The following is a 25,425-nucleotide window of genomic DNA, read 5'->3' on the forward strand; positions in this document are numbered from 1 at the left end:
ATCTAATGAAATAAGCAGAACATTTTTCATTTCACATCAGAATAATAGCTCCTCTTCACAATGCTTCACTATAAATGGCAAATATCCTCTATCCAACACTGTTTAAAAATCTGGTATCTACAACAAGACATCTGAAAACAAAGAATAATCAAAATATGATAGTGGAGAGATAATCAGCAAAAATAAAGACAATCCAGCTAAAATAAAATAGCTGCCACAGATTAAATGATGCTGAGCTGACACACTGACCTTTAAATAGCTCAGATCAGTATAAAAAGAGGAGTCACATAAGTGAGGGTTCAGTCAACATCTCTGTCTCAGATAGCGAGGAGAGAATACATCTCTCACTTTGGCATCTCTTTAACCTCACGGCGGCTGTTGTCCAAGGACAAATCAAGCACAGTTTCTTTCACAGACAAATCTAAAGAAAATGGAACTATATCCCACCTAATGCACGAAAGCATTGCACTCTTGTTATTACGGTTACTCTTAGTTTCACATGCAGCTTAAATGACAAATGAAAATACACCTGGTTCCAGTCAAACATGTATCTAACAATACAGGAGCTGCAGAAAGTTATAAAAGCAATTACTCCAAGCATAGAGCCACCCAACACCTCGCCGGATCTCCTGTTACACGTCCGGAACCCACCTGGTGGATCGAATGACACGACCCCCTGTTATGCCTGATAGCTCACTGCTAACAACGTATATCCCCTTTTGAATGTTAGAAGCCTCAAATGTGCACAGTCTCTGTGTCTCCAGCATCGGCTCCAGAGGTGTCATGTGTGTATAATTGCAAGCTGTATCTGTACCAGATGAGAGGGTTCATTTCCTCTCTCCAGATAGGGTCTACAAATACACAGCCAGCCAACAATACAGCCAACAAAAAGCCGCTCTATCGCACCAAATCAAACAAAAGAGAGGCGTAAACTGCTAACACTGAAAAAGCAATAAATAGAATTATTATCAATGCTTGAGAATACATTCAGAAAACCTAATAACATCATATCATGGAATCACAGTGCACTCTCTTGCCGAGGGTAGTGAAACAATGTGTGCATTCAAAATGACAAATCAGACAATATCTGAGGATTGCGTGCTTGCTTATAACAAATGTGTGTCTTTACCTGTGCTCATTATTAAAACCCCAGTCATTCTTAACCACGGGGAGAGAGGAAATGAAGAATACTACTGGAATCCAGCTGTGGTGCCCTCTATAGCTTTGACCTTTGTGCATGTTTCTGTGCCATATCAGCCTTGGCTCTTGAATTTTGATGCTGGGATTTCATTGGAATTCAGCAGCTGAGCGACAGGCCCCTCAGGATCTCAGCCGGCCGCGTGCACGGACCATTTTCATCTCCGTGACTGCCATGCTTAATTTGCACAGAGTCCGTGCCATTACAGTCAAATCATATGCTGTCTTTTGTGTAGATTAAATGTGATGAGGGAAAAAAAAAAACAAGGTGAAATGGCTACCGGAAGCAAAGGGGGAGGAACAAGAGAGGAATCAGCAGCAGAAGGAGAGTGAGAGAAGAGGGATGGAAAGTGACAAGTTCAGCCCAACACTGTCTGAGAACCCAAAGGTCAAACTATGATTTATATCAGGGCTTCACGGCTCTCTGGGTTTGCATTATCTGTGAACATCCGTCATACATCACATGACCCCGCAGACCTGTCAAAATATAACCCCTTCAGAATAAATCTCCTCCTAATGACAAAGACAAAAGACACCATTTAGACAATAAAAAGCCCAGCTTGACAAGTCATTCGCCTCCTGACCCATGCGAGTGCCATCACAGATGTTGCTGCTGCTTTCTGCGCCAAAAAAAGCCCATGGAGGAATATAAGACAGCAGGGTAGGGAGTGTTTCCAACTCTGGAAACTATCGAGCGAGGAGGCTTACCATCTCCATGCAAATACACAGACTAGCTTTAGTGATAAATCTGCAGAGCGTCTATTGTGTGGCACCGACCACCAATGGCTTCTTCTATTCTCGCTCCCCCCCCCCTCACCTCATACCGAGTGTTCTTCTTCTCTTCCCAAATAGCCAGAGCCCTTTCATATGCCTTTGCGCCCCGACAGTTTTATTTGCCAGGCCGTCTTGTTAACACTGTGAATAGCGGGGCCGGCCTGTGTTATGCAGATCGGACTGGGTTACCGAGGGGACAGACGTCAGCAAGTCATTCAGGGCCGGGTTAAAACTCAACCTCAATCCCTCTTGTTCTACTGGAACCATCTTTTCTCCTCCTCTTTTTTTTTTTATTCTCCTCCCTCACTGCTGCTTTTAGCCAGCTAAAGTTTCAGCTAAGGCCCGGTTGGATACAAGGAGAGGCTTTGTCCAGCGCTAGTCAGCTCTGGCAACCTGAACTTAACCCGCTGCTTTAAATGAAGGTTTATGTTGTGCTGCTGGCCTGGAGGAAATGAAGGAATAGCAAATGGCAAGATCTCATAGCATAAATCCTCCTTTGTAGTCTGATTCATGTCTGGACTGACCTAACCTTACCAACGGGTCAAGTGTAACCTTTTAAGCGCACATTAGACGCAGCTCTAAAACACACAGGCATCGCGCAGAAGAGGGTCATATGATCGGGCCGATCGGGTAGCACATTCACACTCAGAGCACATGGTAATACGCCTGGTAATGAGTCTCATTAGCACAAGGAAAATCAATCAAGCCAAAGGCAGGCATTAATAATTCAGACGGAGCATGTTGTGCAAGGAGAATACCCTCACATGCTCAACCTGCCCAGAGCAGCCCACTCAGCTTACTGAGCTACACAGGCACACTGACACACAAGCAGCCAGGTAACAGAAGCTCCTCTTTCATCCATTCCTTTTTTTTTTTTTTTTTTTTTTTTTACCCACAGCAGGATGAGCAGAGCAGCCTGGGTGTCCTTTTTCCTCTTTTCCACAGCAACTTCCGGCGCCTCATCCAGGGAGATCTTTCTGTTCTTGAAAACTAGCAGCAGCTCTATAGAAAACCTGCACTCATGTTTTTTAAGTCACTAGGAACAAACTTTTTGTACAACTCAGTTTGCAGACACGGTCCACTGTGTTTAACTTTCACACTTGAGTTAAATAACACCTACAGTGAATTCTTGATGGTGATGTTTTGGTAGGCCTGGGTGATTTTAAATACCCACCACCAGACTGGCTCCTCTCTTGACTCTGAATGGGAAACGCCTCAACACACTCAGCGAACTTACTATAAAAGACCAGGCTATAACCCCCCCAGGAGTTTAGCTTAGTGGGAACATCTTATACAGAGGCAGTACGGAAGAAGAGAGGAAGAAGAAATATAAAAAGAAAAGAGAGAAAAACAGTGCTTGTACTATGTGTGCATCTATTGAATATTTAGAGAATCATCAATATTTCAGTGAATTCTGAGAATAACATAAAAGTGTGGAGACAATAGGACAGTGTAGTGAAGCCTAGCTCCATTCACTGTAGCTTGACTGAACTCGATAAACAACAACGCAGGGATGGAATTTTTACAACAAAAGGTTCCCATCCTAGGGGTTGGGAGACCCCGAGGGGTCCTTAGATGAATCTAAGATGTCTCATTATTTTTCAGATCATTTTTGTGAAATACTTTCACCACATAATGTCTCTAGAAACCCTTTAAATTAAATATATTGAAAGAAGAAAAAAAATCAACTTTAGTCAAACTGCTAACTTGCTCATGTCCACAATATAACCATAACCTGTGGTTAGGTGACAGAAGTTGTTCTTGGAAACCACAACTTTACCCCCGTGTATGTCAGCTGCTGGCATTCTTAAAATGTACGTGCCGTAACATTATTCTGGTTAGCTGTAATGTGAATGTTGGTAAATTGTGGTCTAGCCATCTAAATGCCGAGTTTCAACCCCTGGATGACAAATTTTAATTTGACTTCATTATATAACAAGCCTAAGAGCCTACAGATGTGCTAGTAGCTTTTAGAGGCTGTTCTTATGGCCCAGACACACCAAAATGACTTTGAAAAAAAATAACTTTTGCATCGCCTCACGCTGCCTGTGACTTTGCCAAAAAGTTGCACTTGAACACATCGCAAAGAATAGGCTGCAGCCAACAGCCAAGTAGCATGTACGTTCTGCGCCTGTGTGAGAGTAAATAACTCTCTATATATATATAGGTAGTGAGTCATGCATTCGTCATTCAAAAGGGGATATACAAGCCATTATGATACATACATTAAACAAATCAGCGTTTGCCTACTATTTTCACAAATGTCTCTCTAAACAGCTTCATTCTAAATGACCATGTTGTTGTAAAAATATTCACATATTGGAATTATCTGATGACATGAGGATGAAAAAATGAGAACAGCCTTCTGTGTGCCCTCTTGACATTACTCATTTCCTTGCTTTCCACACTTCCGTTTCTCTTCTTGTGTACTGATTTGCCTAAGCTGAAAGCCATCAGGATGATTTCATCATATACCTCTTTATATTTACACTAGAAATCCAAATCGGGTACATGACCAGAAGAGTCAGTATGTGCATATCTGTCCCCTTCATCTCCTGATCTCTGACCTCAGGGTCATTTAAAGTCCACCACATTCCAAAACACATTACTACAGTACCACATCTTGCTGAATTAGCATGAAAACACGTTTATTTTTCCATGAGAGAAAAAACTGGAAATTCTTCTACGCAGGAACAAAGACTTGTTGGAGCCATAAAACTGTCTATCGGGCTCCTTTAGTCTGTGTCCACTGACAACGTTTTATTCCAGTTTGTCAAAGGGGAAAAGTTTACTTTTTATTGTGAGAGTGCAAAGACAAGGCAATTGAAGGTTGCATTCCTGGGCCCTCTGTTGCCCCTGTAATAGTTTACTTTACAGCAAAGAAGGCAGGATGGTCTTTATGATTCAGACCCTCCCCTTCCATTGTGGATTCCCAGTAAGAGAGAAAAAGCCTCAGGAATCCATGGCTGACTTGTAAACTTTGAACAAGCTGGCTCCAACCTAGTTGCTCTTTCTTTTTTTTGCCAAAATACTGTAGTTTTACGCTATTTATTCAACGGTTTATAGATTTCAAACTAATTTAAACTATTGTATTTTCTTCATACTGCTCCGTTTTTTGATCTAATAATTGTGTACCTCTCCTCCCAAAGTAATTCCTCAGTGGACCAAGTCATGCAGCTTATTGTGTCCCACGATAACAATGTAGGATTTGTAATCAGAACAGGGTTTTGGGATTTCACAAACTGAGCTTCAGCAGCCACTGAACAGCACAGAGACACCAGTATAGCTCAAAACATCTCTATGAAGTCAGTACTGCTCATAGAGGGACTTTGTCATCGAGTGATTGGTGTTAATCAGAATCAGCTGATACCGATAAACCAACAATGTTCAGTGCTCTCCTCGAACATGTGTGATGCTATTTGTACTGCATTCCTAAGACGGAGTTGCACACATTAGTCGCACACATTAGTCACACACCAACCCAAACCCCCTGCACTTCATATTACAAGATACTGTTTTTTTCACAGTATAAGAAAATGAACGGACTCCCAGTTATGACAGAGTGAGTGAAGAAGGCAGCAGGTTTAAATCCTCCCTGCTGCATGAATGGTCTCTACAGTAAAAACTATTATCTTAGGGCACACAGGGACAGAACAATGGTTTCTTCATCAGTAGTATGGATGGCTGATTCTATTCAGAGTACCAGAGATGTGAAAGGGCTCCCCTTGAATGCTACTACTTAAAGAAGAAACCCTTGAGTTGTTTTTTTTTTTTTACAATTGCAGAATGTTTACTTTGCCAAATTGCTGGTGGCTTTAACAGCTGTCACTATTGCAGGGCAGCAAATTATTCTGATTGTGTCCTAATTTATTGATAAACGCATCAGCTGTATTGAAGCATATGAACACCGGAAAGGATACTGACTGTGTGGCCATCGGTGTTATTTATGCGAATTCAGTGAAGTGATGCCGTTACCTCCATTTGTGCAGAGCAAAGCCGGGACACTGTTCCCCACAGGCGATACAGGGCTGTCCTCTCTGCGGCTCATCTGCAGGGTTCAGCTTTTGGGGAAACAGGAACAGAAGACGATGGGTCATAGTTTGCTTTTGCTTTGTCCATTTAGACAACAACTCTCTACCTTGTGGCTCTAAATGTCAGACTGTCATCAGCTAAGTGGTGAGTACTTTAATGAGTTACTTCACCTGATGTATCACTACAAAAACAAATTGTTTTCAAAGCACCACAGAAACAGTATTATGTGATAACTAATTTAAAAAAATGAATTCTTCAAAGTCACCAGCATTAATTACAGTTAAATTAAATAAACACCTACAACAACAAAACAACAGTTTGGCTCTTCATCAGTGAAATAATATAATATGTCCTATATTCAACAAAACAAGCCACTGGTTGAAAGAGACAGAACATATCTTTTTCATCATGTCTCAAGCTGTGTTGCTAATTAGACTTTCATAACAGATGGAACTTTTGCCCTTAGCAACAGGACAGAGCAGGAAACAGGGAAAACTTCACATCAAACTAAAATAAGTTGCATGCGTTTTTTTTTTTTTTTGTATTATTTTTTTTTTTTTTTTTTATTATTATTATTATTAATTAAAGCAAATCGAGACATGCGCAAATGGAAAGCACCAAACCTCTAACCTTGTTTTTGCCTACCTACCGATCTGCTGTAATCTCTCCTCTTATAGCCGCGACTGAACATGACAGGCTGATCACAGGTCAGTGAAGGCACAGTCGGCTACTGGCGAGAACTAATGGCGCACAGGGGAAAGCACAGATCAGTGCACAGTTGTTCAAATGTCCTCACGACTTTTTCTCCAAACGCACCTAGTCACGACGGCGGTCCTATGCTATTAACCTCCTTCATTAATGGATGGAGCTGTTCCGGATTGCAGCTCCACCCTGTTTCCTCACAGCCAATAGAGGACTAGAAAAATACTTTTGAAAAAAAAAAAAGCGACGCACTATAATTAAACTTGGACAAACCAGTGATGCAAGTGGTAAATGCCAGTGTGGGCGAGTACTGACGTCCAGCCTGAGAAGATCTCAAGGCAAATAACAGCAGACCCTGTAATCATTGAGTTTGTGCTCAATGATTACATGTTTTATGCTTTCAAACACCCTATTTTTCATATGACCAGTTTCTTATTATTCATTATGAGTTTAAAGAAACGAGGCAAATCTCATTGTGCCAAAAGATTCAGTTAGAAATATATATTAAATTAAATCAATATAGCATAATGCAACCTTGACTCATCTATTCACTGTTAAATTTGTCAAAAATGTACTTTTAGATTGTGTGTTTCTTTTGTATGATATTTAGTTCTATAGTATACTGTGGTCTTATGGTATTGGACAATTTTTTTTTGTCTGTGCTTTCAGAAGATAGGAACAAAGACATTGCACTACACTTTATACTGTGTATGTGACAAATAAACAGGGGTTGTGATTTGTTTGGTGATTATTGTTTGGCAACTCCATTTAAAAAGAAAAAAAATCGTCCAATAGAAAGAAATCCATTCACAACTATTCGTGGCATCAGCCCCACAGTATTTTGCATACCTCAACCTTAGATATACTGACAGAGCTGCATAATAGAGCAGAGCCTTGAGCAAAATATGCGTCTAGAAATGATAATATAGTTTAAGCACATCTTGGTGGAAGAATGGCTGTGAGTCAGAGCGCTCTCAGACTTAGGCTGTGCCGCCAAAGCCCTTTCTCTGGTGATGAATAGTAGGCACTTGCTGCAGAGAGTCAACACTGTCAGACCACCGGGAATAAAAACGCCCCGTGGGGGACATGGCAGACGTGTCTTGTGTGATGAATAGAGGTTAGGAATTAATCCTTCTGAACAACTGTGAATTAGGAGATGCTCAGAGAGTAGATACAGGAGAGCATTGGCATGAATGTCTCTTAATAGTGAGTGGGAACAGGAGGAGAGATATTGTGTTGTCCCTGATGTAAAGGTGTTTTTTTAGGTACCCTCCATTTATTCTCCAAAGACAGAAGTGTTTCTAGTCAATAACCGCGTATTAGTAGAGCTTGAAATCAAAATGTGCTTTAATATAATGACTGTAAACCCTGGACTACAGACAGGCAGGTAGAAATGCGAAGGTCTCTCCACAGTGCCAACAATCTCGCCACAAGGTCCATTTAGCAGCTTTTCTGGAACTTTTTGATACATCATACAATTTCTAAACTATAAATGGCTGTACAGAAACAAGTTGTAACACAACATTGACATATTATTGCCTTATAAATTGGCACATTTACACATACAGAGCAAAGTAAGCATTAACTGCTTCGCATGCAAGTAGTCATGTGAAAATATTGATTATAGCTGCTTTGAAATCAACATGGACACAAATCCAACATTACCAAACCAACACAAATCCAATTCAATGACTATTGAAAAATTAATGTTTCATGTGAAATGAAAGCTCCAGAAGAGCTACTGAATGGGCCTTGTGGTGAAATGATTTGGTCTACTGCTGTTTTTGAGGTCAAGAATTAACTTTATTTGTTGTGTAAATGATCAAAATTGGACTCGCTGTGTATGAGAAAATCCCCTCATTGTAATGTAACAAATTTATGTGGTTCTTTAATAGGAATATTTTCTTACATTATGTTTATATTTGATTGATTCTCATCATAGAATATCTTCAAACGCCTATATCTGTCAATCAATAAAAAACACAAGGAAAGTGCTCTCTCTTTCTTGTTCTTTCATCTTCTTCCCATTTTTTGGAGCAAGAAAAACAGAAAGTCAGCAGCAGGTATTGCTGTGTTAAAAATATTTTGTACTGGATTGAATTTAGACAGAGAAGCAGCGAGTTCTCAAGGACAGACCGGTAACCCTGGGACACTGGTGTATAAAGCAAGAAAACCTCCTTGTCACACTTCAGTAGTCTAGAGTCCAATGAGATTAAGATAGAAAAAGAGAGGAATGAAAAGAAGACAAATGCAGTCATTCTACATTCAGATAAACACATTCTGTAGCTGGGAATCCACACTTTTTTAGTGTGTGCATGTGTTCCTGAGGCTTACTGTACCACTGAGCCCCAGTTCAAAGCCATCCTAGATTACCTTGAGGAATGATGATGATAATGATGGTAGAGGGAGCCGGCCCTGGGGACCCATGACTTTAAAACTCCCCTCATTAAGTCTTAAGTTAAGAGCCTAAACACTGTTGGCAGAAGCAAAAACAGCTTGCATGCTAGTAGTAGCAAAATCCACTTTTTTGGTTGGACAGTCAACAGGATGCAGTGAGTGTCAGCGTAGCGGGTATTGGCCTTTTTTTCCCCCCGCTGTCATTGTGGAAAACAACATTCTTCATAATCTGGGATTTTTGATGCCGTGCATTTTACCTGGTATTATCTCAAATATCTTGCCAGTGAACTTTAGACCTGCATAAATCTGTCAGGGCTGATTTGGCTTCAATGAGCGGCTGCTTGCAAGGTGGCAGGCATGATGTTCAGAAGCGTTGGGAACTTCTAGAGCAGCCTGAAGCCTACAGCTGCTTAGGTCACTGCTCTAATCCCTGTGGGAAAGGTCTGGGAGACTCGCACTGTTACTGCACACTGTACTCATCAGCATACAGATATGGAAATACACAGGGAGGCAGCAGTCTCTGTGAGTATTTGTGTGTGTTTATGATATTCATCATAACTATGCATATTCATCACCTTTTTATTCGACAGTAAAAACATCTTGGATCCCCTGTCTCAGTTTGCTGAGCAATTGTTGTCAACACTGTTGTCGGGTGTCCAATGTTCTCCCTCCCCACCCATCCCATTCTATCTTTTTCACAGATATGCACCTCTAGACACCCTTCCTCTCACCTAACAACATTTAGAGATGACAGAAACATCTTGCACTGTTAAAAGCAGTCAGCAAAAACGAATTAAGTGACTATTACTGCATTATTCACCATTTCCTGTTTCCTCCCCTGGATGGAGGTAAAATGACGGCAGTGGTTGGTGTCATTTAGATTCAAATATCAGATCACTGTAAGGGACCCGGAGGAGCAGAGGAAAAACTACAGGCCAGTGAAGATTACCAACAAGAACACTGAGGTGAAGCACTGCTCCCATAAAAACTATGGATCTGCTAACTAATCTGCAGCTAAGAGTGGATTCTGCTTTAGAGTCCACTGTGTGGATATTACCTGTTAAAATATATATTATTTATTTATTTATTACATATATATTATTATATATGTACATGTGTTCAAATTTGTAAAACTCTTAATAAGCGCCTATGTACAAAAGGAAATAAAGGCTATAAAGATTTGAATCTTTGTAAAATTTACTATCTCATAATTAGGAGAAATTATATTCTAATTGAGAGAAAACTTTCTCGAAGTTATAAGAACCTGAACTTGTTTTGTAATTGCGAGATAGTAAGTCATAATAATGAGATATACAAAAACGCAGACAGGTTTTTGGGTCAATGAATGTATGTATTTTCAATATGATTCAATACACACATATATATACAGCGGGTAAAATAAGTATTGAACACGTCACCATTTTTCTCAGTAAATATATTTCTAAAGGTGCTATTGACATGACATTTTCACCAGATGTCGGTAACAACCCAAGTAATCCATACATACAAAGAAAACCAAACAAATAAGTTCAGAAATTAGGTGATGTGTAATTAAATGGAATGACACAGGGAAAAAGTATTGAACACGCTTACTGAAATGTATTTAATACTTGGTACAAAAGCCTTTGTTGGTAATGACAGCTTCAAGACGCCTCCTGTATGGAGAAACTAGTCGCATGCATTGCTCAGGTGTGATTTTGGCCCATTCTTCCACACAAACAGTCTTCAAATCTTGAAGGTTCCGTGGGCCTCTTCTATGAACTCTGATCTTTAGTTCTTTCCATAGATTTTCTATTGGATTCAAGTCAGGTGATTGGCTGGGCCATTCTATTTTTTTTCTCTGAAACCAATTGATAGTTTCCTTGGCTGTGTGTTTGGGATCATTGTCTTGCTGAAATGTCCACCCTCGTTTCATCTTCATCATCCTGGTAGATGGCAGCAGATTTTATCAAGAATGTCTCGGTACATTTTTCCATTCATCCTTCCTTCAATTATATGAAGTTTGCCAGTGCCGTATGCTGAAAAACAGCCCCACACCATGATGTTCACACCTCCAAACTTCACTGTTGGTATGGTGTTTTTGGGGTGATGTGCAGTGCCATTTGACCTCCAAACATGGTGTGTATTATGGCATCCAAAGAGTTACATTTTGGTCTCATCTGACCAGACTATATTCTCCCAGTATTTCACAGGCTTGTCTAAATGTTGTGCAGCAAACTTTAAACGAGCTTCAACATGCTTTTTCTTCAGCAATGGAGTCTTGCGTGGTGAGCGTGCATACAGGCCACGGCGGTTGAGTGCATTACTTATTGTTTTCTTTGAAACAATTGTACCTGCTAATTCCAGGTCTTTCTGAAGCTCTCCACAAGTGGTCCTTGGCTCTTGGACAACTCTTTTGATAATTCTTTTCACTTCTCTGTCAGAAATCTTGCGAGGAGCACCTGGTCGTGGCCGGTTTATGGTGAAATGATGTTCTTTCCACTTCCGGATTATGGCCCCAACAGTGCTCACTGGAACATTCAGAAGTTTAGAAATCCTTCTGTAACCAATGCCATCAGTATGATTTTCAACAATAAGGTTGCGAAGGTCTTGAGAGAGCTCTTTGCTTTTACCCATCATGAGATGTTTCTTGAGTGGTAATGAGACACCTTTTTATAGGCCATCAGTTGGGAATGAACTAGCTGATATTAATTTTCACTGACAAGGGGCAGGATTGCTTTCTAATTACTGATAGATTTCAGCTGCTGTCTTGGCTTTCCATGCCTTTTTGCACCTCCCTTTCTTCATGTGTTCAATACTTTTTCCCTGTGTCACTCCATTTTATTACACATACCTTATTTCTGAACTTATTTGTTTGGATTTCTTTGTATGTATGGATTACTTGGGTTGTTACTGACATCTGGTGAACATTTCATGTCAATAGCACCTTTAGAAATATATTTACTGAGAAAAATGGTGACGTGTTCAATACTTATTTTACCCGCTGTATATATATATATATATATATATATATATATATATATATATATATATACATGCAAGTCCTGTAATAAATCTGGCTGCTCAAAAGGTCAAATTCAGACACTAGAAGTTTTAGAAGTTAAAATGAGAACTTTGCAGATGTGATTTTATTTCACAATTAGGTTTTCTGAGTCAAATTTGTATGGTGATCATTTACTTCCATAACATGCACTACGTACATAAATGCAGAGATTAATAAATCTTGAGCAAAAAAGCTTACCTCTGTGGTGTCATGAGTATATTTGTTATGTTTCTGCTTTCAACCACCTGACCAGCCTGCATTCTTGCTGATGGCTTTTGTCAAACAGAACACGCCCCTGTGAGGTCTCCATGGAGACGGATACCCTGGACAACTCACACAAACTTACATACGCACACATGAGGATGTCAAATACACATTAAAGGTGCATCTAATGATATTTGACATGTCCTTTTCTGCTTGACTATCACTGATTATAAGGTGCTCATGATTCCAATCATAGTAGACATTTTGCACTAACTCACCCTATCAGATAGCATCAGTATCTGTACAAAAAATCAGATGTGTCAGATTCTTTACCAAGGACCGAGACATATTATTTCTTGCAATGGAAAACATGAATATATTTCTGAATCTTTGGTTCACCTGAGTTCCCATAAACAGAGTAAGTACAGGTGCCACTTTCTGTTTTGATCAGATATGCAGCTGAAAACCTGGAGCGATACGGTCTCTACAGCCAGAAGCCATTTGTCTTTGTAATGTCAGACCTGCATTCAGCATGAAGGGAGTAATTCATCATAACCGTCAATGGTGATGCAACTATTGATGAACGGGAAGGCAGTGCTCTTTGGAATACATTTGTCTACATCTGGAAGAAGTCTGTTGTTATTTTATCAGAAATATCTGATGTAATACAAACCTGCTGACACGCTGCTGTCATCAAGCTACTGTTTTTTAGAGGAGCCGTCTCACAGCCATCTTGTGTAAGCAAGAAAGAGTAAAAGAAGCACAGAGAGTTCTTCCACAAATTGACCCATGGGATTTTTTAAAAACGACTTCATGTTAAGTTTAGACTAGCCCTCTGCAGCTGTTGAAAGCTCACATCTCCCTCTCTTATCAATCACCAAATTATGTAATGGCTATAATTTGTCAGCCTCATCTAGGATTACCAAAATAACATGAATCATAGATCATGAAAGCAGGTCTATATTAGTCTACCAGAGCAACTTAAATGCATATTCATTCTTCCCCACAGTTAATTGTGGCATTTTATTCCCAACTTAATATGATAATGAAGTTACATAAAGGATGTCGGAGTCAGGTGCATACACCTGGACCAGTATGTTGAAGCTAAAGCTGCACCAACTGACCTTTGCTGAACAGCTGCAGCTGTGGCCCCAAATGACAATTATGGGCTACTGGTGACTAGTAAAACGTAGTATAACAGTAGCACAAGTAGTCAATGAACCGACCCAGCAACATCTGTTTAATCAAGATCTACCTAAAGTTTGCTAATATTAGCCACCATAAGCTACTGGTCATACCAGACGAGACTATAGAAGCAAAACGGCTGCATTTACAGAGTTGAGCATGGGCGTTTTTATGAGTGGTTGAAGTAAAAGGTCATTCCCTGTTTGTGTTTTTGTATTCTGAAATCTGCTCTGCAATGAATTATAATTATTTGGAAAGACCAGTTTTGACATCTGGTAGATGGCCTGATAATTCATTGCTATGCATACAGACAGAGACTAGATTAGGTCCATAAAACACACCTGTCAGGTCACAAGCCAGATGGTTATGATGACAGAAGGTGTGTAATCGTAATTGAGCAGAAGCAAAATGGAGCAAGAATTTTATGATCCAAGCATTAATCCGACTATTGTGTGTTCAGGATTTTTACAGCCAATGTTGTAGTTGGATGAAGCATCAAGGACAAAGTGGAGTAAAAACAATATATTAGTGTGAGAAGCAGACGGGCAGGCGTGGCATGTATCAGGCATTTTTATTTCCTTCTTATCATTGCTTATCTGATCTCATACATAAATCATGCTTTTCATATGGCAGCACCAAAATCTGCTCATACGATTTATCCAGATATGACATAAATAAAAAGTATTCACAAAACAGGAAATGGGTTGCCAGACGGTTTAGTTTATGGCAATACTGGATGGTAATTCATAGTCATTCATGGTCAAAGCCTATGTACATTCACATAAAGAAAAGGTAAAATAAATATTTGCATATAAAATAAAGCATTTATAATGACACTTTACTTTGTCAAACTTCAATGATACATTTTCAGTTACTCGATAAACATGTGGCAAATGCGAAAAATATGATAAATACACTTAAATATCATAATAATCCCTTCATTTATGACACCTGAGAACTCTATGGACTGAACTAAATTCTGACATTCACAAAAACTGTCAGCAAGACACAAAATGTTTACTTCCCTGTGTCTTTAGAAATAACTTCATGTATGGAGGCAGATTAACACTGAAATTCCCTTTGGCTGAAATTTGAACATTATCATGTACAGTAAGGCACTGAAATAGCATCATATAAAAAAGGCTTTTATGAGCAAATATGGCTTCTTAATCAGTTGTACATCAAGTGTGCACCCTGCATATCTACCATACACACAAAGCATTTCTCTTAGTATTTTCATTCTGAATTTGTCCTGTCATTTTATGTTTGAAAGAAAATGCTCATAGAACTGCATAAACCTGGCTAAAGAAATGTAAAAACAAACATATACACAAAAAGTACCCTGATATTGTCACAAAAACAACACGTCAAAATGCTTTAAACAGGAGCATATCGGTTAGAACAGTTTGCATAGTCTCTTAGAAAAAGAAAAAAAAAAGACGGAGAGAGGAATGTGAGGTACAGAAGGCAATGGTTTACAGGCAGCATCTGGACAGAAACACGCTGCGGGGCCTGTGGGCTCAGCAGTTTGAGAGGTGTCTCCAGGGCCGGACCAGTGCATCATATCTCCGGAGGTTCCTACTGGAATTTTATTGGCCTGAGGTGAAGTCTTTCTTTCAAGTTCCTCCAGATAAGATAACCTGTCTGCTCTCTAAAAGCTAAAGGCTAATGGCTCTCCGTGGTCACTGCACGCTACCTGAAAGATATACACCAACATGGAGGAATTTGGTTCTCTCTGATGTCTGGCAACACAATCTCCTCAGCTCTTGTAATCGGTAGTGTGTTCCAGTGTGTTACAGGCTACTACAGTGTGTTTGTTTATCGGGTGGTCTCATCTCCTCCCTAGCTCTGGCCTGTGAAGCCCACCTCCACACAAACTCTCCCTCGACATACACACACTTAATTCTAGGAATATACGTTGTTATTAATATTACCCCTTCAACTGCCTCACAGTTACTCTTCCATAGCCGCTGTCTTCCAACTGCATAGTGGTTGCAGCTTCTTTTACTTTCAACTCAGCCAAAAGCATTAATGGATGTTTTTTTTATTTGAACATTCATTGTCAGTAAACGGTTTCACTTTATACTTTGTACTAAATTAAGGGAGACTGATGTGACTTCACCCCCCCTTTTTAGGTCCTTTTTACATTCTGTAAAACTACTTCTAATTACAGTATTAATACGGGTGTATTTTCCGAACGCAGGTGTGGTTGTCATGGTAGTAATACCTTGCTTTGTGTTATAGTTTATTGCACTTTCTTCTCTCCTATCCAGCTGGACCAAGACTTACAGCTGCAGTTAACAGCTGGATGCAGGTGGGGCAGCAGTCAATGGTTCATAATACCTGCTTTTTAATGTGATATTTAATGAACTATGATACCTCAAAAGTACCGAGATCAGAAGTGTGCTGGTAAGTAAGGCACTGTATGTTGTAGACTATGTTATAAGACTGGACTCCAGTTATACTGGGCACCTGTGTATGTGTCCAATGATGTGGCCTGAAGGGATAAAGGTATTAATAAAAACGAGCCACTGATTGGAGACACCTCCCTGAATATGAACAGGTCCAGTGACCATAACAACTATAACATTATTGGAATACCTCAACTTAATGAATTGATCTAAAAAAAAAAAAAAAAAAAAACACATGGCTGTAACACAGGCAATGAAGAGTTTGACAGTACTCAAAAGTCCAAACGTAAAATCGGAACCACAATTTGGAAGGCACATTCTGGCAAAATAAATCTGATAAATGGCAACTGTGTGGTTTTTGCTTCTGACAACAAAACAAATTATATTACAATACAAAAATAAATGGAGAGAGTACAATAAATAAGACATTTCTAACCTGCTATGTACATTACTTACACCAGATTCATTTACACTATTATACACACATTGGAGTAAAAGAGGTCATGGTAGGTTTGACCGGTAACACCAAAGAGGAGGGACGTCTTGACACAATGAGTATGAAGAGGAATGCCGAGGATGGATGGAAATAGATGCTGAAAAAAAATGCATGCAAACTACATTAACACTCAGTTAGTAACTCATTAAAAACACAAAAAAAGATGTGTATTCACTGAACAGGAATGCAGACTACAGTCCTGTAATATCAAATACTAGATATAAGTTACAGATGTATTCATGTGTATAACTTAAGTGCAAATATAATCATTTGTTTACAAGCAATACTGGTTTAGATCACCCCTGATGAGCATTAAAAACATGAATATCACAAAATACTATGTTAAATTTTGCTGAGGAGTTGTGTACATCTAATAAGGCCTCATCTGTTTCGGAGTTACAGCAGGTTCCTTTTAAGGGTTTTGAATTTTGGTGGTCTTGTCTTACACAGATAGTACCTCTTATAATTGAAAAGTATTGTTGTCTTATTAAAAATGCATCCCACACCTGTTTGATGGTATCAGATCTACTCCACTGTTACTGGCAGACTGGAGCCAGAGGACGGTGTGCATTTACCACAGTAGCCTCCGCACATTCCTGACACTCTGCTGCCATCCTGTGGACACAAGAGGAATGTGATTTACTCATACTGATGAAGAATATGAGAAAAACATATACTTAATGTGTATATAAATATGAACATTTTTCTATCAGGATCACAGATTTCTTGGAATTCTCTGTATGTTGAAACACTTTCCCCTAGCACTGATCTGAACTGTCAGTGTAAAGAAAACATCACTTTGAAAGGTTTTGGCGGCAAGGTTGTTTTGGTGACTCTAAAATTAGCTTTTCCTTTTCAACAGGCACACAAAGACTGAGGCCCACCAGGATTGTCACCAGGATTACATTGGGTAATCACATGCAGCATAATAATCGTTTTTCGACCCAAACATCTAGAAACAAAAAGGAAATTGCATCACACGAGTACGACAAAAACACGATCCCACGACATGAAAGCCACAGCGAGCAGTGAGTGGTTTGACTGATCTCCTCTGGAGTGCTCTCCACGTCCCACTCTCACAACCTGGCTTCATTTAAACTGCCTGTAGTGCCCACAGCTGGCCGGTCGACTATGGACATATCAGACGCTGAAGGCTTTTGGCATCACAACTGCCTTCTTTTTTCACCTTACCAAAACGCACTCTCCTTCTTGAGCTCCATTTCAAATAGAGGAGTGTAGGGGGTCCACTTGAGAGAGCAGCTGCCCAATAAGGGCCCTTTCCCAGCGAGTTTATAGGGAGAAGTAGAGCAGTGAATACAGAATCCACTTGGGACTATGCCCACTAAGAGCTCTTGAGCCAAGAGGACATGCAGAGAGGATAAATAGTGGAGGGAGGGCCGAAGTATGAGAGGTAACACAACAGAACATAGAGGATGAGGCAGTCGAATATAGAGAGTTACAAAACAATGTATGTTACTTTGTAACTCTTTTAACAAGTCAGGTGCCCAGGACCTCACAATTATATATATGGCTACATCATCATGAATTAATGAGGGAATATCATGAGAGTTTTTCTTTCACTATTTTAAAAGGGTGTAATCAAATTATTTGCTTGATGTAGTTTTGGGAGTTTTCACAGAATATGGACTTGGACATATATAACTTATTGCCAATACCTGTGATTTTTGTACATCAGCCACTGCATAGTTGCCCTGAGAGATCCACGAGGAGTCCTCAGCCACCTTAAAACCTGTTCCTGAGAGGTTGATCCTGAACCGCCCCTGAAACAAGAAACAGAGAAAGAGAGTATATAAATGGGTTATCCAATAGAAATGTATCAAAGCAACGTCAAAGAATACATTAGAATGGAGAGAAAATATATATTTTTGATCAATTAATGACAATTTGGGAAATTTTCATGGAACATATTCCAAAACTAGAGGCATGATCTGGTGATAATAGGGCTGATACTTATAAAGCTTTTTAAATGGCAGATATTTTCACATGTCCTACTGTAGAAGGCAAAGCACATGTGTAATGTAAAACACTAATAAAGTCTGGAAAGCATTTCATTCTGTTCCAGGGCAGTATGGCTCAATAGAATGGCTTACTAGGAAACATAAAAATACCTGAGCCATCCCTTATGTTATTAGTTACACTTGTGCTTTTCCAACAATTACTAAGTCTAGAGTCTTCTGTGACAAAGGTATGATTTCCCCTCCCATCATTTACTTAACAGCTGCTGCTGTTGTTCTCACCTGTGGACAGCGTGCGGCGCTGTAGCAGTCTCCAGCTGTAGCAAATGGAACACTCTTGCCCTCTCGGGTGACAGCAAACTGCCAATCTGTAGCTGAGTAACAAGATAAACCAACAAGCTAATCAATTATGATGTGAAAAAATATCGCAACAGGATCTCAGATGAACTTTCATAATGAGAGCTTACAGCTGTCATAATGACTCGTGTTATTTAACTGGTCTAAATCTAGCCTTAGTTTTGGGGTCCGCCTAATGGTAATATCAGTATAATTTCATCTACTTAGAGCAGTCCCATTTAAATCCCTCAAGCCTTGTAATTGTGACATCTTGAGCCCATTAACCCTCGTGAGCATGGACATAATTAAATGGCAAAGGAAGTTCTTATTTGAGAGTAATGTAGAGTTAACGCTGGCACAGGATGCTGTTGTATGTGTGTATGTGTGTGTGTGTGTGAGTGTGAAAGCCACTCACTGATGATGTCCATCTTGCTGAGGTCCAGGCGGACTTTGGAGAAGGTGGTGATGCCAGCGGCTGTGTAGTCTCTTCTACAGTCACAATCCTCTCTTCTGGAGTCATTGGCTGGACACTGGGTGGGGTCATTGAGTCTGGGAAAAACACACAAACACACACAAAATAACTTAGCTCAACTTAACACTTCCATGGAATTTCTTTATTTACAGACCAAAAAAAAAAAGAACAATGGCAGGAGTCAGCTGGATTTTGTAATGGAACAGGCTATTCCCATTGTTATCCTGTGAGCTGTTTACCTGAAGCCAAAGATCTCTGAAAAATTCTCCCCTTCTCCCGTCGTCAAGGTGATGTACTCCTGTGGAGTCTCTGTCTGCATTCCTGCACAGTAGACCTGCGGAGAAAAAGGGCGGAGGAGGAAAAGAAAAAGGAGATGTGATATCCAGAGTGAGGAGGAGTAGGGAGCCAAGGGTGAAGGAAAGGGGTGGGGGTGACAATATCAGGGTATTTTTGGTGCAGATTAAGAATGGAAAAACAATAATGTTGGTGAGGAGGTGAGGAAAAACAGTAGAATAAAAGATGCTACAGTGATGAAAATCCCTACAGACGACCTAATCCTTCAAAGTCCTTTTGAAAGGAGTCAAAGAATTCCCTCTTGACTGTGTTATTAAATATGCTGCATCTTTTTGCAATCTTGTACACCAAGATGCAGTTCCGACCGTGTGTGTAAACACCAGCTAGTAGAAATTAATTTGAAGTACTTTGTACTGTAATGCAGGCACATACACAGTCACAACAGGGCAGCAAAATGTTCTGTCAGTGTTTCAGTCATCAGCATGTCATCTGTCCCTCTCCACTCATAAATAAAACCTGCTACGGCTTGTTTGTGCCTTTGTCGGTCGATAAGATCATATAATCTTACCTTGAGTGCCTTTCCTTGAATATTGAGAATGTGTTCGCTCTCTGGGAACGGGCCGTTCATGCTCAGGACGTCTTGACAGCTAGAAGGCAGATGGCCTTGGAGACACAAAACAAGTAGAAATAAACACGTATAAACATGTATTATGCTAGTGAATAATTAACACAGGAGAGGATCTTAGGCATTATACGCACACGTGTGCAAGCATGCAAACACAAATATCTGAAGTTAAGTCAGATGTGGCAAATCACAGCATCAAATCAAAGAAAACCAAAATGAACTCACTCATCCTACCAGAAGTGAAGTAAATACCGTGAATCTTTGATGTTCAAAGATTTACGGTATAAATATTTCACTTAGGGCCAAATCTCTGAGATGACTGGATCAAGACAAGCTAAACCAAATACTGGATGGTCATTCAGGTAGCCTGTTAGCCTCGCAGTACTCACAGCTTGGATTTCTGCAGACTTCTCTGGCCTCTGGCATGGCGTCTTGAGAACACCTATTGCTTTGCTGACCATCTGCTGACACACACTGCACCGTCCTCTCCATCACTCCATCACCACAGCTCACTGAACACTGGAGGGGAGGAGAACCATGACAGTGTGAAAATAAAGCTTGTTGGATGACAGTCATGTCAGCTGTTTTTATCTTCAAAGCGGCCCCATTCAAAAAAGAAAAAACGTATGTTCATGTATATTTTTCTATTTTAAATATGGATAATTAACCATTTGGTTATGACACAGGTTGAGGCCATAGGTACAATGTTCTAAATGTCAGGCAAAAGTTGTGTATGTGAAAGAAAACCATGAAACCTGATGTATAAATAAATGTGAAGATTGAAAATCTGCAAAAGAAAATGCAAGTGAATGCGCATTTCCATCCAATACTGTTACATGAATATTACAAGTTGACTGCAAAAACTGAAATTTTGACAACTATTATACTATTGAACTATATACAGTATATAACTGCAAATAGTTACAATTAGTCATGAATACATAGAGAAGGACTGTTTGACTTGTAAAAATCACTCTTTGATAAATCAAAACTACATACATTTTTTTAATGGCTACATTTTAGGAAACTAAGACTACAAACATGTATGCTCCGCCTTGATAAATGACTGGACAACATTTAGAACCATAGACTCGCTCACCGGTCCCCAGATTCCGACCCTCCACTCCTGTGGCGGCGGGCACGGGTCCAAATTACAAGGCATGTAGCTCTCAGGGGGGGTCCCGGGGCAGTTAGACAAAGACTGATGGCCGTACTCATAGTTGTCATTCTCCACATGCACCTCGCTGCAGGAGATCAGACGCCGGTGGTAGCCCTGTCCACAGCTGGCTGAGCACTGGAGGAGACAATAAATCACCGGCATGAAATAATAACAGCACACCACACAGGACACATGGGTGATTTCTGTCATATCCGCACCACTGGATTTGAAGATGGTGAATCACATAAACAGTCTTATGGAAGAGGAAAGTATTTCCCTTTTCAGAGAAAACAGACTTTTTACAATTAAGATCACAAAACCTTTAGTGGCATTACATTATTGCTTCTTTGGCTCTCACCTCAGTCCATTCCCCTGTGATCCAGATCAATTCACAGGCGTGGGTGTTACAGCTTTCTATGTCTGGAGGTCTGATCTGGTTCACACAGTACATCTCATGGACCTCTTGCTGGTTGTGGTCCACACACTGCAAGGCCTGTCGTCGGTGGCCCGCTCCACAAGACTTACTGCACTGTAGTGGAAACAAGAAGACAATGGCCTTTTACGGAAAATGGAAAATAATGCTGACTGGTATAAGGAGCAATACGACATTCCTTTATTTAAATGTAATTTGTGTTAAAAATAGTTTTTTCTTCAAATTCAAGTGGACTTAATTACTGTATTCACTGCATGTGAAACTACAAGGTTTTAAAGTAGGGATTCTCAAAAATCATCAATGTAGGTATCAATGCAAAGGAAGAGCAAGGATGAACAGTCTGAGAAATGTGTCTTCTTGTGTAGCAGAGCCTTCACCACATGGGACGACAGCGTAAAGATGTCAAAACAGTAGATAACAGCTGGGATGAAAAACACTGCTGATGAGCAGAAGAACCTGAGCTGAGGACATGGCCAAGTCCTTAAGAAGATATTTCACAACTTCTTACTCCCGAAACAGTTTACAGCCCACGCCAACAGTGTGTCTGATGAAAGGTCAGGGCCGAAATTCACCAGCAGTAAGCAGAGAGAGAAAGAGAAGAATATCACAATATAGTCAATGCTTCTGACAAATGAATGAGCTGTTTACTAGGAGTCAGGCACCCACTATCTCAATGTTTTATAGATAAAACTTGTGCAGTACAACTGAGTTTGACCCATTCATGTCAGTCGTTCACATCACAGCTAGACCACAAATTAGACCAGACCTAATATAAATACTGCAAATGTTCTAAACAGAGCTGCTTCTGGAAGGCTCTGGAAAAAAAAAACATAGGCCCTAGAATAATTTATCTGTGTCTACCGAGAGCACAATACATGGTTGAGAGGGTTGGAAGCAGAAAATATTTACTGTAAGGTTGTAATAATCATTACAGAAATTTGTGTTCACCCATTCACACAAATTGACCCATGTGAGATATGTTTCCAATCCAAATTAGACAGGTTAAATCAATAGATCACAAGTGAAGAATCAGCCACATCAGGAGGATTTAACTGCTAGGGAGAAGTCAGCCCACCTGAGGGACCTGGATGAAGATTAAGGGGTTAGGAGGTCTGTGACAAAGGCTTTTAAGACAAACAGGAGAACCTTAAAATAAATTGAGTTGAGTTTTTATGCCATCAAAAACTGCATCTTTTCTCGGATGGTTGCCACTGCACTTGTTTACGTGAGAACTAAACAATAAAAGCAAAGAATAACACTATAAGAGTGTTGACCTATCAACCTCGTCAAGAAGGCGAGTATTTGAATGCTGTTGCTATGACGTGTCCTAATATGAAGTTTACTTGACACCATAAAACCACTTGGACCCTGTGTGTCTTACTACATCCAGGTCCATGTAGTAACTCAACTATTACAACATTTAACCTGCAAAAGACGTAAGTTAAGAATTAAACATTTCAGAGAGGCTTCCACTTGCGTCAGAAATGGTCTGATGCAACCGACTCCAGCTGGTCTTCATCACTCTTAATATGTTCAACACTGTCAAACAACGGAAATACCTGGAACTGCAATTGTGAGCTGGCCTGCTGCACTATGCACGAATGAAACTTACCCTGCATGACGACCCTGCACTTATACTGACGGTAGACAAAGCAATAAGCAAACATATTTAATTCATTCTTGAATTGAAAAACTTGAGTTGTGCTTCAGGAAAGGAACCTTCTTTGTAGCAGATGCTATTTGCCAGGCCTGGGAGAGAAGGCAGAGTGTTTTGTTTAGGGTCGAGCGGGGAAATAACCTGTCATTTTGTTATCGAATGTAACAATGAGATGTGTGTTCAGTGCAGCTGTATTTTTGGTGTCTTATAAACCCATAAGGGTTGGGCACATTATCTATCTATCTATCTATCTATCTATCTATCTATCTATCTATCTATCTATCTATCTATCTATCTATCTATCTATCTATCTATCTATCTATCTATCTATCTAGGTAAGTTAGGTCTATAGAAAGGAGCTTTATGAGGAGATTTACTCAGGCGGCAACCTCTGGGTCTGAGTGAAGCCAATGCTGAAATTTTAAATATGCTTTCTTTCTTATGGCCATCATGGGGTGAATCCTCATGTTATAAAAACAAGTCTGATTGTATAGAAGCCTATGAGAAAATGACCCTACTCCTCACTTAATTTATTACCTCAGTAAACACTGTTAACATGAGTTTATGGTCTCAATCGATAGTTTCAAGTCTCTTCAATACAGCATGATGTTCATTTAGTCAATTGTTGTCCCATTTAGGGTCAAATATAAGATAAAGCAGGGTATGCTTTAGGGTGTGGCTACCTTGTGATTGACTGGTCGCTTTCACGGCATTGTCTGTTCTGGGAGTTGTCCGTGTTTTTGACTCACAACTTTAACCCTTTTACAGTGCTTTTTTCAGTTACTGAAAGTTGATCATGACCTTTTGACTAAATATATATATCTTATTCAGCATTTAGTTGTACTTATTTCCACCCTTTCCTGTCACTGTGACTGAATACACTTCTTATAAACAGTCTCAGGCTTGACTCCACAGTGTATAAAACATATAGGCATGTTAACCCGTGCCAGGTGAACAGTTGTAATTACATCCAGCTATTAATTGGAACCACCCAGGCTCCACATTAATTAGACTCTCCTTTCACACACATGTCATGCTGCGTAGTGACCCAGATTCAACATCACTTGAACATAAGAAGAAACTCTGGCTGCAGATGCCTGTTCTTATAATCCGAACTCTCAACAAGGACCTGTAGCCTCTAGCCTTTAAAAAATAGCTGAATGTTGATCAGCAGGTATGTACCCATTAATTATAGCCTAGACTGTAACTTATATCAAGCAACAAGACTCTTTCACTTTGATTTGAGAGCAGTCAAAAGATACATAACAATATTATACTATATTCAATTATGCTTAAGTATAAGTGAACTTCATACTTTTAAGTCCCTGTGAATGTGGTTTTATATAATTTTTTCAAAAACATACATTTTATTGACTGAATAATCATAAATTGGCAGAGAAAAGTTTTATTATTAATTGTTAAATTTCAAAATCTCAGCTATTCTGCTTCACCAGGACTGTTTGGGTGAGGTTTGAATAGATTTCATCGAAAATGGCCATGAAAAATCAGATAACTGTCACTTTTTGATTCAAATATAGCTAAATCCTGAGTCATGGACAACAGTATGCCACACCACTTATTATCAACTGAGAACAGCCCACTTCAAACCAGTGTAAAGCCAGATTTTTCCAAAAAAAAAAAAAAAAAAAAAAAAAAATACAGACCAATTTCTGATAAGATAAACCAAATCTTTTGTACCTTTGTCAGAAAATAGCAGGTGTTCATATATGTCCACATCACTAATAAGAAGCTGACTGAGTAGGTTTTCTTAAGTGAACGCATGTAGAAGGTTAGTTCATGTTTAGATAACAGGTGTGCATTTTACATTACATTACATTACAGTCATTTAGCAGACGCTTTTATCCAAAGCGACTTACAGGAAGTGTATTCAACATAGGTATTCAAGAGATCTACTAGTCACCAGAAGTCATAAGTGCATCTCCTTTCTTAAACATTTCATTTCCCTGCAGCCTACTTACATTTACTTTTCAGACTTTCCAACTTCATCTCAAAAAGTGAACTAGCCTATCAG

At 39.7% G+C, this 25,425-nt stretch overlaps 2 protein-coding genes across 4 annotated transcripts in view; both read right to left on the minus strand.

Moving 5' to 3' along the window:
* The window catches only part of prickle2b (prickle homolog 2b), an 89,916-nt gene extending 77,557 nt beyond the window's left edge, over positions 1 to 12,359 (minus strand). Inside the window, exons 1-2 of one of the 3 annotated variants that reach the window (XM_054616156.1) lie at positions 12,344 to 12,359; positions 5,947 to 6,032 (exon numbers count right to left, since the gene is read on the minus strand). Coding sequence is in view for 1 of the 3 variants with exons in the window: in XM_054616153.1 (XP_054472128.1) it covers positions 5,947 to 6,032; positions 6,653 to 6,694 (128 nt within the window). In the remaining 2 variants the exon portion in view is untranslated. Of the gene's footprint in view, positions 1 to 5,946; positions 6,033 to 6,648; positions 6,838 to 12,343 lie in introns of those variants that run through there. The other 2 variants (XM_054616153.1, XM_054616155.1) reach the window with 2 other exon arrangements.
* Positions 12,360 to 16,953: 4,594 nt separating this feature from the next.
* LOC129105254 (A disintegrin and metalloproteinase with thrombospondin motifs 9-like) overlaps positions 16,954 to 25,425 on the minus strand; it is a 43,366-nt gene continuing 34,894 nt past the window's right edge. The window contains exons 31-39 of the mRNA XM_054616162.1: positions 21,662 to 21,832; positions 21,244 to 21,438; positions 20,534 to 20,663; positions 20,088 to 20,182; positions 19,465 to 19,559; positions 19,169 to 19,302; positions 18,700 to 18,791; positions 18,118 to 18,222; positions 16,954 to 17,056 (exon numbers count right to left, since the gene is read on the minus strand). Coding sequence (XP_054472137.1) covers positions 16,967 to 17,056; positions 18,118 to 18,222; positions 18,700 to 18,791; positions 19,169 to 19,302; positions 19,465 to 19,559; positions 20,088 to 20,182; positions 20,534 to 20,663; positions 21,244 to 21,438; positions 21,662 to 21,832 — 1,107 coding nt within the window. The 3' untranslated portion in view covers positions 16,954 to 16,966. The remainder of the gene's footprint in view (positions 17,057 to 18,117; positions 18,223 to 18,699; positions 18,792 to 19,168; positions 19,303 to 19,464; positions 19,560 to 20,087; positions 20,183 to 20,533; positions 20,664 to 21,243; positions 21,439 to 21,661; positions 21,833 to 25,425) is intronic.

The sequence above is a fragment of the Anoplopoma fimbria genome, chromosome 17, assembly GCF_027596085.1.
Source record: "Anoplopoma fimbria isolate UVic2021 breed Golden Eagle Sablefish chromosome 17, Afim_UVic_2022, whole genome shotgun sequence".
Lineage (NCBI taxonomy): Eukaryota > Metazoa > Chordata > Actinopteri > Perciformes > Anoplopomatidae > Anoplopoma > Anoplopoma fimbria.